General features: G+C 26.8%; 1 protein-coding gene across 2 annotated transcripts in view; it reads right to left on the reverse strand.

Annotated features, from left to right (window-relative positions):
- Positions 1 to 1345: 1345 nt before the first annotated feature.
- Positions 1346 to 18097, reverse strand: part of LOC136975976 (glycerophosphocholine phosphodiesterase GPCPD1) — a 61254-nt gene continuing 44502 nt past the window's right edge. The window contains exons 10-17 of one of the 2 annotated variants that reach the window (XM_067271170.1): positions 15969 to 16061; positions 15820 to 15897; positions 10767 to 10782; positions 10512 to 10642; positions 10311 to 10441; positions 5857 to 5992; positions 4530 to 4690; positions 1346 to 1767 (exon numbers count right to left, since the gene is read on the reverse strand). In XM_067271170.1, coding sequence (XP_067127271.1) covers positions 1656 to 1767; positions 4530 to 4690; positions 5857 to 5992; positions 10311 to 10441; positions 10512 to 10642; positions 10767 to 10782; positions 15820 to 15897; positions 15969 to 16061 — 858 coding nt within the window. In that variant the 3' untranslated portion in view covers positions 1346 to 1655. Of the gene's footprint in view, positions 1768 to 4529; positions 4691 to 5856; positions 5993 to 10310; positions 10442 to 10511; positions 10643 to 10766; positions 10783 to 15803; positions 15898 to 15968; positions 16062 to 18097 lie in introns of both variants that reach the window. The other variant, XM_067271171.1, reaches the window with a different exon arrangement.

The following is an 18097-nucleotide window of genomic DNA, read 5'->3' on the forward strand; positions in this document are numbered from 1 at the left end:
TTTATTAAAAATCTTTTTGTTTACTCATTGTGCACCAGGTTATGTTATAGGAGTTGCCATGATTAAACTTAAGCCAATGCCTTAGAAATCCTAATGATTTTTAGAAGGTTAATTTTGATGACTCATTTGAGTAAGGTATGCTTGAAGTTTTTGCTGGGTAAGAATCATGTAGATTGGACTAGTTTTTTTATCAGTATGTGTAATGATCATGGTATTAATTTTAGACTGGTCTCTTCTTGTTAATATTTTTGATGAGATATATAAACCCAAAAATAATTTTTTTACACAGTGTATAAGGACTTACCAAAAAAACATTTAATCATGATGGTTCTCTTGTCTTTATACAGGCCAGGTGTAATTCACTGTATTTTGCATACAAGTTTTAAATAATTACTTGAGAGAATTGTATGTGGCAGAAGAAACTAAGATGTCCACATAATATGCCAGGCATCTACAAAGTATTAAGAGAAGAAATTTTTGGTTGCCTTGTTCTTTCCAGGTCTTTTTCTTTAAATTGAAAATTTAAAACAAGGTTCAGATTTAAAGTGTTTTGTTTTCTAAAAAATGTGTTGAATTATGTCTCTTAAAACAAAAGATCCTTTGCTATAAATTTGGTTTCATTGCTGGGGTAGTTTGGGGAGCATTTGTCAGTGTTGTGTCGTCGACACTATTATAAAGAATATTGCTATAAAAAAGAAAAAAATAATTTAATATTTTTATACAATAATAATTTAAATTTGGGAACATCTGTCAATACATAAAACTAAATAATTTAATATTTTTGTTTGAACATCATCTCCCAAAAACAAAAATCAGTTTTGTGATTTTGTGTTGCTTCCCAAATCAAGGAATGTATCCAGTATGCATAGTAAATAATGAATTGTGGAATGGTTTACATTATTATTAAATGTCTTAACTTGTGTGAATGCAAACTTATTAGAACGAATATACAGAATTACTAATCTATGTCAAAATTAGAGGAATTTGGAGTTGGTCTGTCTTGACAAGTTTTTAAGGAAGATTAGTTTAAGTTGTATTTTAGATTTTTTCATTCATTAGGCTAAGAGTTAATTGTCTCTATGTACAGTACATAGCTTAGAGGAATTTGTACTGCAAAATTCTGTCAAATTGGCTAAAAAGAAAGTTTTTTAAAACTAATTTTACCTGTTAGAGACAGTTAAAATATTGCAATGCCTGTCTTGTATTTTCAGTTTTAGAAGAAGTATTATGACCTTCCTAATTATATCTTTACAAACTAATTCATATCAAAAATTGACTAGGACCAAACAAATGAAGTTTAAGATTTGTTTGTAATTTTTTATATGAATCACACAGAGTAGACAAATCTGTCAAGAAAGTTTTATTTACAAATGAACTTATTTTTTCAATTAACTATTGTGGCTTTACACACTCCCATTTTAAAATTGGGGATTTTCTTAACTACATAATTTAGAGGATGAATCTAACATTCTTTATATTTGAACTCCATCACAGAAAAATATATTAAATTTAGTTACAAAAGGATTTATAAAGAATGTTATCTTTTTGGATGAAGATGAAACTATTCAGAATTTACATTTTCATCAAAATATGGTTTAGTTGTATTAATATGTACATTAGTTCACAAATATCTAAAGTAATTGTCAAAAACCTTTTCAATCTGCACCTGTAACTTCGGCCAGTTCTATGTCGTTTAAAATCGACGACTGGAAGGTTGGATCAATGACGTAAACGGCTTTCTTTACTTTTGAAGATAATTCGTCAACTCTAAAATAAAAAAAATAATTAATGCATTTATTTCTAAAGATTTTTATGCAAGATTTGTGGCAATATAATGCAGTTATAATCTGATTATGGCTGGTCTTTCTAACAAAAGAAAGACAACTACACCAATCTTTAAAAATTTCAATTGGAAGAATACTTACAAAGCCATTCCGTTTCAGATATTATTTGTTTTATTTTTGACAAATTTACACACTAATCAATTATTTCTTTTTTAAAAATTGGCTAATTGTTTTGGGCTTGTCACTAGAGAACTTTCAGACTATTTTGCATGTTTTTTCAAAGGAGTAGCGTCGAAAGAGGTCATCTCTGCAGTGGAAGACCTATTATGTCCAATCCACCAGGAATGACAAAGTGAAGACATTTTAGTCCTATGTATTTTTTTTTATTAATGTGTAAATTTGTTATTTAATTTAAAAAAAAACTATATAAATTAATTTAATTTTTTCAGTTTAAGTTCTGTGTTTTTTTTTCAGTTTATGTACGTGTGTGTGTGTGTGTGTGTGTTGTAAAGGATTTATTAAAATAATTGCTAATGTAATCTTAAACATGTCAAAAAATACTATTTTTTAAAACCTCTGAAAATCCTGTCAGATTTTTTTGATTATTCTGACAACCACTTAAGAGTGGTTTCTAGATGATATTAGAAATTTAAATCTGTTTCATATATGGACAATCAATGTCAGGAAAAAAAAACTCCAAAAAGAGACCAGATCCCTCAAAAAAATGCTACCTTGAGTACTCAATTTCAGAATGTTTGACAGAAAATCAAAATTCAAAAACTGTTTCCCATTTTGGTATGAATTAATCCAGACATGTTCATAAGATGCCATCTTGCAGATCCTGTCCTTCACAAATGCATCATATGACATCTATGGTATTACATATCTTATATGAAAGCAAGAATGAAGACAAACTTGATTGCACAAGGAAAATCTGGAGAAACCGATATCCATTTTAATGTTACACTAAAGTAATTAAAAGCTTAATTGAATATAAATACTTTGTTTATCCTTTTGTTATATTAATAAATATTAGAATTTCACTTAAAAATACAACTATTTTGTAAAAGAAAATTCACTAATATGCAATAATTTTGTTTTTTAAAAATTAATTTGAATTATAATTTTATATTTTACACTATTTTTTTTTAATAGTTTTCTACACAAAAAAAAATGTTCTCTTCTGCATAAGCTAAATGTTATGATCTAAACAAGGTATCAAAGTTTTGTGAGGATAACTTATAGCAATTTCTAAATTTAAAAAAAATTAAATTTACTTAATTACATGAATGCATTAAGTGTAAATTAAAATTCAGAAAAAAATAAAGATTAGAAGATAAAATAACATTTATACTAAATATTTACTACACATTTACTATTAAAAGTTGATAGCATACCATTACTAGTAATATAGGGCTTGGAAAAAAAATTTTTGAAATTTTCTATATTCTTTTAGATGTGAAATATTTTTCACGAAAGTTTAACAATTATTTTGTTTTTAAACTATTAATTAAACTATAAATTTTATTCCTAAGAAATATAATTTTATTTGTAAGAATGAACAATTTCATTAAAAATATGTTAAAATTGTCAAATTTAAAAACTCAGATACAAAGTTTTAGTAGTAGACTAGAGAAATAAGTTTTTATACAATAAAATAAGCAACTGATAAATTAGATACACTTGATTATATAGTTATTTCATAAGTAAAATAATAAATTATAATCAAAAGCAGATTCAGTAATGAGAAATTGTTACTTTTGTAATCATAAATAAATACTTCTTGGCAAGCATATCTTCACAAACTTAGAATTTAGGTTGAAAATAGGTCATTAGGTGTAATATTTTGATAAACAAATTTAAAGAATACAAAAACTAATATGAAAATATAAAAAGAAACATTTATTTATTGTGACGTTAAAAATTGCAGCCGAACATCGTGACAATCATTTTTAAATTTATTTAAAATACGCTCTCCACCATAAATTAGTAGTGTTGCCCCTGTACATCATATTTTCCTGCTAGCTATAGAGTTGTGCTGATCATTAACTCATTTCAGGGGAAAATTTTTTAATTGAATTAACATGACTTCTGGTTTGCACCAGAAGTTCATATATAGTTAATCTGGGGCTTCCTGCCTCTAAGCTTTCCATATCTGGTTTTGACATTCATCTAACTAACTCTGTTCAAGATTAAGGAAGGACAGACGACAGTGGAAATTTATGATCTATAATTTTTTCAAATTGCAGCCCATGAAGTACCAAACAAATATAAATTACTATAAAATTACAATTTATCTTTTGAAATATATGCATCTGATAAATATGATATTATAAAACTTAAAATTTGATGTTAATTTTATTAGTAGACAGTTAATTTTATTATATAAATTTCAATAATCAGAAAAATATTTATTACGTTATTATATATTAAAAATAGTTTCAAAAATATTTTCTTTCAAGATTAGGTAATATTGTAAAGACTTGCTTAACACTAATTTCTAGTAAAAAACATGGCTGACAGTATTACATTTAATTGTAGAAATATAAAAATACAATGTTTTTACAAAGGTAAATACTTTGCTTCCATTCCTCTCCTGTTCAAAGCAAAGTATTTACCTTTGTAAAAACATTGTATTTTTATATTTATTTCTACAACTAGTTTCTAGATTTATTAAAAATTATAAATAAAATTAATATTTTCAATCTGTAAATGTTACCGACTACAATAATAAAATTGACTTACTTATCATATATTATACCGTCAACACCCTCTTCTTTTAGGTTGTTAATAAGATGTGAGCAATTTACATCATCTCCCCAAATAAATAAAACAAGATTTTTACTTTTCACAAAACTTATTAATGATCTATTCTTTAGGATTTCTTCTGCATGAACATCTATACCCTAATGCATGTAAAATAGAAATTAAAACAGTATTTTTAATGTTTAAATATTAAATTTATTTAAAAAAATTATTTAACATAACTCAAATATAGTATTTCACATAGAATTATACAATACATAAAAAATAAATCAGGCCTTTGGTTTTATTAACATCTTTCAAATTTATTTTTATAATCTTGTAATTTAAAAATAGCATTAAATCTAAACACATTCATAGTGAAATTCTTATGAAAATAGATGGAAAGTAGACCAAACTTTTATTTTTCACAATATTGCATATTGCAGTTTATACAAACTGCATTATTTTAAAAGTAATATTTTGAGTTCTTTCCTGGCAAACAACACTTGCTATTTTTATAGCAGCAATTTCGATTTCTCTATTAAGTGAAAAATTAGCAACAAACAGAAGTATTTTCTGTAAACTAATTTTATTCAAACTATTTGATGATACTTCTAATAATTCATTTTTGTTGAGCTATTGCAAATTAAACTTTTTAAAATCTTATTGAATTTTTGATGGTATTCTATTGTAATGAATGTTTATTCCAGTGACTCTTTCCGTACTGCAGACACTAAGACGGCCTTTTTCCATGCCCATCATGTATTTTGTCAGGTCCACAATAGGGCAATCAGGTGATGGGGTCTGATGTATCCAGAACAATGACCATGAAAATTTCCTGGGGTTTCAGCCTGGATTTAATCTGGCATCCTCAAAGCAGTAAGGCTGGAGCCTTAATCACTTCAGCCATTGTCAATCAAATAATTGAATGCTATAAAATAATTTCTCAGAAAAATTAACTGCTGTAACTTAAATTTCATTAGAAAAATTTACATAAATTGAATCTTTTGTTGCTTTCCTCTTAGAAATCCCAGAAGATGATTTTTTGTTCTTTCAACAAGCAAAAATTCTGGGATATGAAAGATAAAGAATACAAAACAGGGAGATCAAGTCAGTCTAACTATGAATTTCCCCAAATGAAAATGGAAGCCATTGAATTATTTTAATGTCATTATATATAAATTTTGCAAAAAAAAAATTATATATAGTTAATTGCTACATATACAGTATTTGATATAATTGTTCTGTATGATTGTTAAATATACTAGATATTTAAATTAATTTGCCATTTATATTTAAAATTTATTAAGATTTAATATAAATTTACCAGGATTCCAATGCTAAGTGCAAAAAATGCAGCCATAGGAACGGATGATGTCCTTAAATCTAAATAAGCAGGATATTTTTCTGTAACACCCTGAGTTAAAAACAACAAGGGGTACTTATTTTGTTTCATTCGAATCCTGAAAAACAAATATTTTTAAATTCAATCTGTCAATTTATCAAAATATTTGTTTAGTAGAATAAAAATTAAAATATTGAATTAAACTAAACAGATTTTTCTGTGTTCAGTTTTACTATTGTAACAATGAGTAAAACTAAACCATCGTTTTAATAAAATCATAAAAACAACAATGTAAAACTATGTAAGTTGCCATATATTAAATAATATTTAAATACACTAGACCATCCATTATCCAAAATAATGAGGATGGGACAATTTTGGATAACTGATAACATTTGGTAGGGAAAGAAAAACATTATTTATAATACAATAAAAATAAATTAATTTTTGTACAATAGCAAAAAGCAATTAAGGCATAAATTTAACATACAAATAAAGTGAAAAAAATTCTTTAGTTTATTAAAAACAAGCACTAATTTTTCATTGTAATCTACAACATACTGAATTCAACGTAAAAAACAAAAATAGAAATATTAATATTAAATAATGCACAAAACTCGTAAAATTTATTACCATTCTTTTTTGAAAGTAGTCACTTATTTTGCTTTGTTTTACATCACTTCTTTCTAACTCTAAATACCCGGCTTACTTGATCATCAAGAGTTGAAAACTGAAGTAACCTGAAACAGGTTTCTGCTTCAGGTTGCATTTCTAACAATGCTGTCTCTAATGCACCAAACAAGCTTATGCACAATGCAGCATTTGATTCATTGCGCTTTTCTATTTGTACTATAATAAAATCTAACACTAATGATAAGATAGCAATCATCTGTAGACATGCTATTGGTCTGACAATCGTTACTGCATAAAAATTTAACTTTGGAGAATACAAATTCTAGAAATTACAATTTTGGTTAATCAATTTTTTGAATAATAATTGACAGTCTACTGTAATATTTCAATATAATCAGAATTAATATCTTTACATGTGAAAAAAAACGATAAGATTGCTATTGTATATTCGAGTAATTCAGTGGCGAAAGGAATGTCGAAACTGGGTCAGTTTCTAATCAGCCAGATTATGTAGGCACATGTGGTTTACAGAGCACCAACCTCACCCAGTTTAACTGGTAGAAGCAACACATGCAAAAACCATCCAATTTTATATCCCGGACCGGTTGTGGGCTGTTAGCAGCTTGCCTGCTAGATATTCGGCCGCCCTCGCCCGATTATGTGAATCGTGAGTAGACTAGATCAACGGCAGGCAACCCCCCCGCGGGCCAGCTACGGCTCGCGAAAGGTTTCTATCCAGCCCGCAAGATCTTTAATAGATTATTAGATATTTTTACAATATATTAATTAGTTATTTTTCAATTCTTTGTAATTTTCGAAAACAATAAGAGAAATAAATAAAAAGTTAATTATTACATTTATTTCATATTTGTAGACAAAAAATTACAGGTTACAAGGAGGAGTCAATTAACTACTACGGCCCGCAGAAAAAAATGTAAAATTTATTCTGGTCCATATTATAAAAAAAGGTTGCCCACCCTAGACTAGATTTATAACTTAACCCAACCAATAGGAGTTTACTGGCATGTTTTTATGATAGTTCTGTATAGTTGACAGGAGTTAAAACTCCATTAAAATATTTGATATATTTATTCTGCATTTATTCTGCTCTCCCATCTTATATTACTTATGGATTTCAATGTTAAACCGGTGATATTACAATTTAGTATGTCCCATCTGTAAGGGGATGCAGAAAAAACGTGTACAATTCTAGTAGTATTAAAAAATTAACTGTTACTTTGGCAGCATCATTTACAACCAAATTTAATGAACGAGACATACAATGGTACAAAAAAAGCTCTAGAATTTATTTTCCTTAAATTTACGATTTATATATCCGTTGTCATAAAAATTTGTCTTTCCGCTGTTTTCTCAAGACTACAGATATTCAAGTACAAAGTAACTGGTTTCGACTTATTTCTACTAAGTAGTAATTAAATAATTAAGAGATCAGGGAATGGGGACATAAATAAAACCCTGTTGAAAGAGCCAGAATTTTACTTAAACAAAAGCTTGACTGAACCAATCACTCGCTCAGTACAGTGGGGAACTGATTTCCGTGTACACCCGGTATTAAAACGAATTAGTTAGAAAACAAATGACTATTAACTTTAACATATTTAGATTTTACAGCTATGGTGAGAAACGTTTAAAATCTACAACAACCCCGTCGCGTCCTTTGATATATACTAGTGACGCGACAAAAGAGGCATTTGACATTGACCGGTATTGGCATCCTCGGGATTTGGCAACCTGCGTGCATGCATATACACCCCCTTGCACCCCCCTCGCTACTGGTCCTGGTAGGTGTGTGGTATCATGCTCCGGTGGTCTCCAAGACTAAAACTATATGTTTTTGGAAGGGCGAGAGGGCCAATAAAGTGTCGTGCCCCGCGTGCACAGTTATGTTTGCTACGCCACTGACCAGGACATCTGATTCCATTCATTAGCCACTCGTAGGGAGCTATTTCACTAAGTGGATTGTAGACAAAAATTATACAGGATAATTCAAAGTATTGCATAATTTGAAGTCTAGTCCCGACCAAGAGAATAGGATTTTGTATATATTTTAGTTTGTATGCATATTTCAAATTATTCGGTCCAGTGACTGCAAAAATATCATTTATATTATATCCATCATATTGCATGTTCATAAGAAAAGTTTCCATGCCCAAGTGGCAGTTTCGTTTTTGGTTTATATGCTGTTGATTTACTGGATGTGTTCAACATCAGACATTAGTAATGTGTATAATGGCAAAAATTTTAAAAACTTTATTAATTATCTTTTTTACAGATTTTTGCAAAAAATGTCCAATGTTTTTGTAAAAGTCTGTTGTTTCAGTAATTCCAAAGTCCATTAAATACATACATGTATTCAGGATAGATTGTGTACTTATAGCTTTAGCCATTAATAGAGCTTGTTTTCATCAGTTCACATGATTTTCATAATTTCAAACTCAAAATTTGTGGTAATTCTTAATGAAACACTTAAGCTTCTTTTGTATATTATTTTCAGGACTTGCTTTGAATGTAATTTACAATGTAGAAAGAAAAAAATGTTTATGCTAGACATTTTGGGCAAAATTTAGACTAAATAGTCTAAATTTTCTACCTCTACTTCTCAGCCAAAAATTCTGGAAAAATTAGACTTGTTTTTGATTAAAAATAAAATTTACATCATTTATGTATCATTAAGTTTTGAACAAACATTGAGTGTTTAGATAGCATAAATGTTGTACTATACTATAAAATGGGATATTTTTTCTTATCAATATAAATGCATCAGATACACTTTACTTCATAAACTGCATAATTTTGTATCATTGAAAGAAGTTCTTGTACTCCAAATATGATATACACAATGTGCCATTGTGTATATCATATCATATTTGAACTTAAGCACAAGAACTTAAGTGTTTTATTTTTAAACATATCAAATTTAAACTCCTAATATAAAATCATTATCTTCAAATTCTTTAAAACGAAAATTAACTTATTCTTTAAGAATCTTTAGAAGGATCAATTTCTATGTAAAATTAAAAATAATTCAATTTTTTCTTTAATTTGAAATTCATAAAAAGATCTATAGATAACTAGATAATAAAATTGCATTTTCACTATAAATCTCTTGATCAGAAAAATTCAGATTATCAAAAATAAAATAGAAAAGGGCAGAATTTTCATAAGTTTCTTCAAAATCAGTCAAAAATAACTTTTAGAAGAAGTATTTTTGAAGAAATTAAACAATGTTAAAAGGAAATTAAATTTACAATCAATTTTATAACTTGCTTACTAATTTTTAGTAAACAAGTTAGAAGTTGGATAGAAGTTGAATTTCTCACTTGATGTTTCAGAAAACAAATTTTATCTTCAATTAAAAATAGTGAAACTTATCAAATCAATATTTATTTGATAAAAATTCTCTTCATTTTACTTGATTTTCACGATCTTGTATCATTATGAATGAAATTTATAATTTCTGGCTGTAATTTATTACTCCAACAAAAATGTCCTAACAGTTAAAATTTAAATTTGATTTTCACAAAAGTTTTTGCAAGAAAAAAATACAAATAATTATTACTAGGTTAAGATAAGTAAATTTCTGACTTGATTTTATAAAATTTTATATGCAAATATAACTATACTTATGAGTACAGATAACATATACTATATGTATGCATACACACACATTGGAATATCAGATTAACTGAAAAATATACAAATAAATATTGAATTTAACATTCCAAACAACATTTCACAATATCAATCTTACATTTCACATAAAAAAAAATACTGCTACTTACATACTACAAATATCAGGATCAAAACAAGATAATATTATGTATCGTGTACCAGCATATTTTAAAATAATAGTTAATATTTTATCTAAGTAGTCATTAAGTTCAAATCGCTGATCAAGCTCCCAAGTGCCATCCTGTAGCAATAGTTAAAATTTAATATTTATGATATAATGTTTTAAACTTAAAAGAATTTCTATAGTTTACCCTTAATTGCATTGGACTTTTTATTTCAATATTAAAGCTAGCTTCAGGCACAACAGCTTTCAGACAATATTCTAATGTTGGAAATGGCTGATTATCTTCATAATCATCGTCTCTAAATAAATTTGTATCTCCTATTCATAAGATAATATATATATTAAACAAAATTATACTTTATTACATACTACATTATATGTATTTTATGCTTATAATGTAATTACTTATTTTATAATAATTAAAAAATTTTGTATAGTTTACCTGTAGCTGGATTGAGCTAAAAAAGAAAAAAACAATTGCAAATAATTAATGAAAGGTCCATGCATTACTATGAGAAAATTAAATAGTAAATATAGAATTTAATATTCAAATTTAAGTTAGGCTTTACACATTACTTCAGATATAATAAACCCACTTTATCTGAATTCAAAATTGTAATTGATGCATATGTTAATATTACAATTTGTTGAAAAAAGAAAAAAAAATTTCATTTTCAGAAGCTGAATCAAAATTAATATAAAAAAAACACATACTATTGGATTTCTCAAGTTCATCTTTAGAGGATGTAAACAAAATACAACATAAAACATTCAGAGTAATAAATCAAGCATATTCTGTAGTGCTTTTAAATCAAAAGCAAGATTAAACAAACAACATACCATGCATACATATTTCCAGCAAATAATATTTAAATTAAATACAAAATGGAATGTTTTTGGCCCCTTAAGGGCCTACATCAAGCATTGAACTTTGGAGATTCTAATTTTAGGATGTTTTTAAAATTTTTTTCCTTTTGATGTTAAACATTCAAAAATGACACGTGTTACATTTCTCATATACTCTACAAATTATTATAAGAAGACACTATAGGTAAGTTTTGGTATGTGCATATATCTTCTTGTTGTAAAATCATTTATCTGCTTCCCTTTAGAGAGTTATCAACCAACAACTGCCATGCAGCAAATACTCTCTCTCAGTCTTTACTACTAATACACTTTCCATTGATTAATTAATGCATTAAAAATTTTCCAGGCCTATATGGTTCTTAGATTTTGATCATCAAAAACTTTTCTTATGAATTTTGCCTTATCCCAGATGATTGACACCCCTGGCTTGCTCACATATTGGATCAGAGTTGTTACTATTTTATCATTAGAGATGTCCTGTAGGTGTTCTTTGTGTGTGTCCATGATCTCTTAGTAGATCTCACATGTAATATCGCTTTCAAATCTATTTTTTATGATGGGAACAACATACCCCTGAGGCTCTATCTTATCTTTGGTGTTGGATAATAAGCAAAAAATGATTGGATTGTGCTGATACATTAGTCTTGTGTTAATGTATTTGGCTATCTTTTTATAAGTGGTTTGCAGCCTTGGATCAAAGTCCATCATAAGTCATATTTGAATTAAATACAAAACGGAACATTTTGTATTTAATTCACATACATATTTGCTGGAAAAGTGAATGTATGGTATGTTGCTTTTAATTTATCTATGTTTCAGCTATTACACACTTATACAGGAGGAGGATGCTTTGGAAATTTATCAAGATTACCAACCAACCATAAATTTATAATTGTCAAAAACTGCATGCTATATGTTTTTAAAATACAAAATATTCTAAAGGATCTGTTAATTAACATAGATTTTTGATTACACAGTAAATATAGTTTATGAATATATCTATTTTGATTTGAAAGTCTTTAGAATGTTATGTTTGAGTAAATTCTGTTTTACATTTGGATTTGGTTTATATTTTCTGAAGATGGACTTAAGTTCCTTATTGGTGTTAAAATGGTCAAAATAGTAAGTCTAACTCCTATACAATAGTATTTTTATTTTATATTTTAGCTTTTAGAATATCATGTATTCTAAAATCAGAATTATTCAAAAATGAAAGCAAATTTATTAAAAATAATGAAATGATAGCATTAAGTGGGGTCTTAATGTACTGTCTCGATTAACACTGATTCAATATAATGCAGTCTGCTCAAAGCCTTAAAAAAAGCACTCAAAATTTATGCAGATTCAAACTATTGCGGCATTTCATTGATTCATATATAATACGATTATTTATGAACATGAACCAATCAGCAAAATGTGGCAATTCGTCATAGCACTGTACTTCCCTTAAATCTGTTTTGTGCAATTTTGGAAAAAAATATATCATGGATGCCATAAGAAACATCAACTTCGCTTGGCAAGAACTAGCTGATAAATGCATGGAGTGTGGAAGAAGGTATGGTCAGAAGTAGCTAAGTATTCTCATGAGAAGAGCCTACCATTGAGCAAATTGTCAACCTAATTGATACAGCAGGACTAGATGTAGACAAGCAGGATATTGAGGAGTTATTGGAGGTTTCTGGTGAAATCCTTACCAATGACGACCTTCAAGAACTGGCAGAACAAGGAATTCATGTAGAACTGGAAAATAGATTCTGAAAATGAAGAACCCAAAAAATTTCTCTACAGTTTTCCTTAGTAAAAATTTGGTAACGATAACCGAAATCATTGATCAAATTGTAGCAAATGATCCAGATTTTGAAAGGAGTGCAAATAAAAACGAGGCATTTTGGATGAGATCATCTGCTTCTGATATTTGCTTAAGGAAAAATAAGGCAACAAATGAAACATGACTATCACAAAATACAAGAATTTCAGAAAAGTCAGGACTCCTCACAAAAAGTAAACTTTACATTTCTGTGTGCATATCTTTGTATGCATTTTAACATATTATTATGCAAATTAATATAAAAGTAACTTAAAGTAAATTTGTTTATTTTTGGTCGTGTGTTTCCCTTTCCCTATTTACTCTATGTTAAAATGACCTGGTTTAACACTGTTTTGTTTAGCACTTTGTCATCCTGGAACACATCCCATGTTAAGCAGGGTCTTACTGTATTAAAAAAATTTTTTGTTAAGTTTGCATAATTAGAAAATTTCAATTTTCTCTTATACAGTAAATTTGAATAATTATTGTGAAAAATTTTTTAAAGTTAAAATGAATCAATTGTTTTCATTCTTCATAAATAAATTTTTTTCAAACATTATGCATAAAATAGACATTTCAGTATAATGTATTCCAAACACAAGTTTATGACAATTTTACAATATGAAAACTTTCAGTACTTTGTGTCAAATTATTTTTTTGATGAAATATACCTACTATTGACTATATATTAAAAAATTAACTGAATATTTAATATAAAAAAACAAATATGCAAAATTTCATTGAATTTCGTTGTAATTATATAAAACCAGCACTGTTGAATTAGGTTAAAAATAAACAGGAAACTGTTTACTATTGACATGCACAGAGTTAAATTAATAAATAGAATACAATCACCATGATGCTACTGGTATATACTTAAAAAAAAATAAGCAATTACCATTGTTGTCTAAACAAATGTTTTCTTCCATTTTAAACCACCATCGTCAGGTTTCTATGTAAATGGAATGTCTATAAATTCCAAAAGTTGCACGTTGTGAAAATACGTGCATGTTCAATGACACGTTTAAAAAATAGTCTTCCAGCTGGATTCAAGTTTTATATAAACTTAATATTTTAAAACTGCTGAAAGCTGTTCGGCAGCTGAACAGCTTTCAGTTGAATCCAGCTGAAAGACTAAATTTTTTTAAATGCCTTGAGCATGCGTGTATCTTCATGACATGCGACTTTTTAAATTTTGGAATTTATGTTCTTTTACAAACATTTCATTTACATCAAAACCTGACAATGGCTGTTTAAAAATGGAAAACATTTGTTTAGACAACAATTAATTGCTGGTTTAATGGTAATTGCTTATTTTTATTTTAATAAATAAGAAAAATCAAAAATTTTTTTATATTAAAGGATGTTTAATAAAAAAATTTAAGCCATTCAAATTCAGACCATTCTTAGCTCTTTAAAGCAGAAATTTAATTAAAGAATGTAAAATTTGAACAACTATAAAGGATAAAAACTAGTTGCTAAGTAGTAAATAATTGTGAACCAATTTTAATTTTTATTGTAAGTGATAAATTTAAAGGCTAGGAGACACTTCTACATTATTATATGAAATTTTCAAAATAAGTTGAATCATAAAAAGAAATCTATAAAATCTATTTTAAGAGAAATAGTAATATAAAATAGTTGAAAGTGAAATGTGATTTACTTCTAGACAGCAACATGCATGCAATGCAATTGTATAAGTTTGCAATTTCTGCTGTAGGTAAAAAGAAAGTGTCAAAATAGCAACCTTATTTAATACCATTCCCATCAATAAATATTATTAAAAAAATTGTTCTTTAGAAATGTATTTTCATGATTAAGTTAAAGCATTACAGCTAATCTTCTAATTTTTTTTTTTGCTTAGTGCATTCAAAGGATATTAATAACTTTGTATTTAATCTCAACCAAATAAACTAATTTTTAAGTATAGAATAAACATTTGCATAATGACAATGTACCCAGGATCCTCTTCATTTGAAGTTTAAGACTATTTACAAAAAAATTGTTACTTCTGTGGTATTGTGAAAAAGGATAAGAAAAGACTCAAAAAATTAATTTTTTGTAATCTCAAATTTCAAATAATTTTTAAGTATTGTATATTGACAGTATGTACTTTTTAACCTCAAATTATACCATCCTTAAATAGAATAAGTTGATATTACTTATATTTTCAACCCAATTCAATAAAAAAAAAAATACTGATTTTGAATATATAGTCTATGAAAAAATATTAAGTTTATTTAATTTTAAATAAGTCAGTTTTAACTAAGAATTTAATTGTAAATCATTCATATTTCACATATTAGATAATATAACATATGCTTTTCCTTATTTGCATAAAAATTAAAAAGATAAAGCAATAGAATCATACTTCTCAATAGTGAAGTTCCAGAAATATGTATAAGTTGATCAAAAATTAATGTATTCGAACATCCGTTGTTGTTTTAACCAATTTATTAAAGTTGTAACGACGAATTAAAGTTTGTTCACAAATTCAAAACAAAACTGTAGATATAATGTTGATTCAAAAAACTTGCTAGAAATAATTTCTTCATTATGAAATTTCTTATATTTTGGGTTGAGATAAAAGCAGAATTCTTTGCTTCAACTTGATTTAAATTCATGTAGTAAAATGAATAATGATTTTCTAATATTCATCTTTGATAAATGGTCATACTTCCATTAATCTAAATGGAAATAACATCTTGATATGGAATTATTCAAGCAGCTATCTCAGCCTTAGAATTATACTATGCATTTTGTTATTTCATATAACATAATAGTAAAATAACTGTACACAATAACCGAAAACTAAGTTAACCTTTAGCCGTTTTAGTTGCTTTTCTGTCAAGTCTTTAACAGCCACTTCTAATAGTTCTGTTGTACTTGATTCCTTTTTCTATTAAAAACAAAACAATTAATTTAAGAATTTAGTTAGTTATTCTTGGCTAATTAAGTACTTATTCTTACACTTTTTGGAGAGAGGCAAATATAGTAATCATGATATACAATTGGAATTTTATCTTTTGTCAGTTGGACATCTAATTCTACCATGTCTGCACCCTGTAAAGCATATATGGATAGATTATTATAAAAACTTCATAATAATGTTGTATTAATATTTGGATAATACTTCCAAGTCATAAGTTTATATAAGATTTATTTAAATTGTATATTATTATTTATATAAATTTATATATATATATATTTTAATCTTAGCTAAGTTGAAGATTATGTAATTTATAATCATCATTTAACATAGCTTTTTGTATAAATTTTACAAATTTAATAATAACTAGTCTTAAAAAAATAAAAACTAAATATTGTTAGAACAAATATATATTTGAAGAAAATAAATTGACAAATTTAATAATTAAAATTTCAAGTTATTTTTGCAACTAGGTTTACAATAGCAACATGCAGACAGTTTAAAGTGAAATCTTTCAAAATTAAATAGTAAGCACTATTCAATAACTTAAGAAAAAAATTAATTTAAAGCATTACTTTTAAATTGATATGATATTTTGTATCTTGCAAGTCATTAATATGATAATTGTAAAATAAGATATTTGGTAAAATCAAAATAGATTATATAAAGTTTTGGATTTTAAAATCGATAAGAAAAAAAAAATGTTCAAAAAATAAATTACATAAATTAGCCAGTTTATCACATTCAGTTCCAGTTCTCAATTATAGAAAATTATAGAATTCCATAAACTTTGATAGATCTTAAACCCCAAGTCACATCAACTAGCAACATGAAACTTTGCAGAAATACTTTTTAGTATTTAATTAGCTGAAATAAAACCAAAATTCAAAAATTATTTGGAAAGGATTTAAAAGCTTGATTGGTTTTAAGAGAACATTTTATAAAATAAATTTTAGAAAATTTCACTACTACTTTACAACTGGTTAAAACTAGAAAATAATAAACACTGCAAAAACCTAACAAACCAGCAACAAAATTATAAACTAAGTGCAAATGTTTTCACCCATGTTAAACCAGCATCATCAGGCAACAAACTTTAAGAAAAAACTGGAGATTTCTGAACATGTGTAGGGGGAAGGAGTATAGGATGTGAGAAGAGAGGAGGGGAGAGGAAAAGCAGTTAATATTTTGTAAAAAGACTTCCAGGCAGTGGGTAAGGAGTCAATGTTGCAGCTGAGTTATGGCAGATGGTCTTGTAAATTTCTACTTGTTCCAGTTGTTTAAGGACATATGGTTTAGATTTGGCATGCAAGAGGTGTGTCTTGTGAAAATCTACGTGGAAAATCCTTTGTTGGATATGCATATCTAACACAGACATCCATGTAGATTAGATAATAAAGTGTCAATTTGAATATATGTTATTTTTTTCATTTTTTCAAAAACCTTGTTCTAATTTATGAAATATCATTTAGTTTCTGTAGTTCACTTCTCTCCAAGGATTTTTTAAGCAAGACCAAGAAAATTAAAAAAAATGTAATGGTCAAGATTTGTTACTAACTAACTTTAGTAACAAAATAAATGGTTGCTTATTAAAGTAGAAATTAATAAATACTCTATATATTAATAGTTATATATTCTTAAAAATGTTATGAAAATCAGCAAAAACTCTGATTAAAAATAGTTCTAATAGATAAAGATTTTATCATAATATAAATTGTGTTAAAAGAAATCTTCCTATTGGTTAAAATTTAAATAAATTTAAAACTGTAAAAATAAAAAGATAGAAATGGTATAAGATTTGTTTGGCCAAATTTTATTTTAGATTTTGTAATTCAAAATTCAATGAAAATATTTTGGCATTTTTTCCAAAAATTTATAATTAAAGGAAAAAGTAATGATTTTTATTATAGAACCAATCCATTATGATGTATATATACAAATACAATCATCTTGACATATTAAAGCCAAATGATTGTATAACTGCAATGCTTCTGCATGGTAAGCAACAGTTGCATATTTCAAGTCCTGCTCCAAGCCATTTTTCTTCTTCCAGAACCTTCTAAATTATAATTAAAATTATTTATTTATTAATTATTAAATTTAATAAGAGATGTCAACTGATGCTTACCCCTAAGCCAAATTACTTGATTTAATTATTAACAGCAGCAGT

This window comes from Centruroides vittatus, unplaced genomic scaffold (genome assembly GCF_030686945.1).
Source record: "Centruroides vittatus isolate TY-2023 unplaced genomic scaffold, ASM3068694v2 contig_392, whole genome shotgun sequence".
Taxonomy (NCBI): Eukaryota; Metazoa; Arthropoda; class Arachnida; order Scorpiones; family Buthidae; genus Centruroides; species Centruroides vittatus.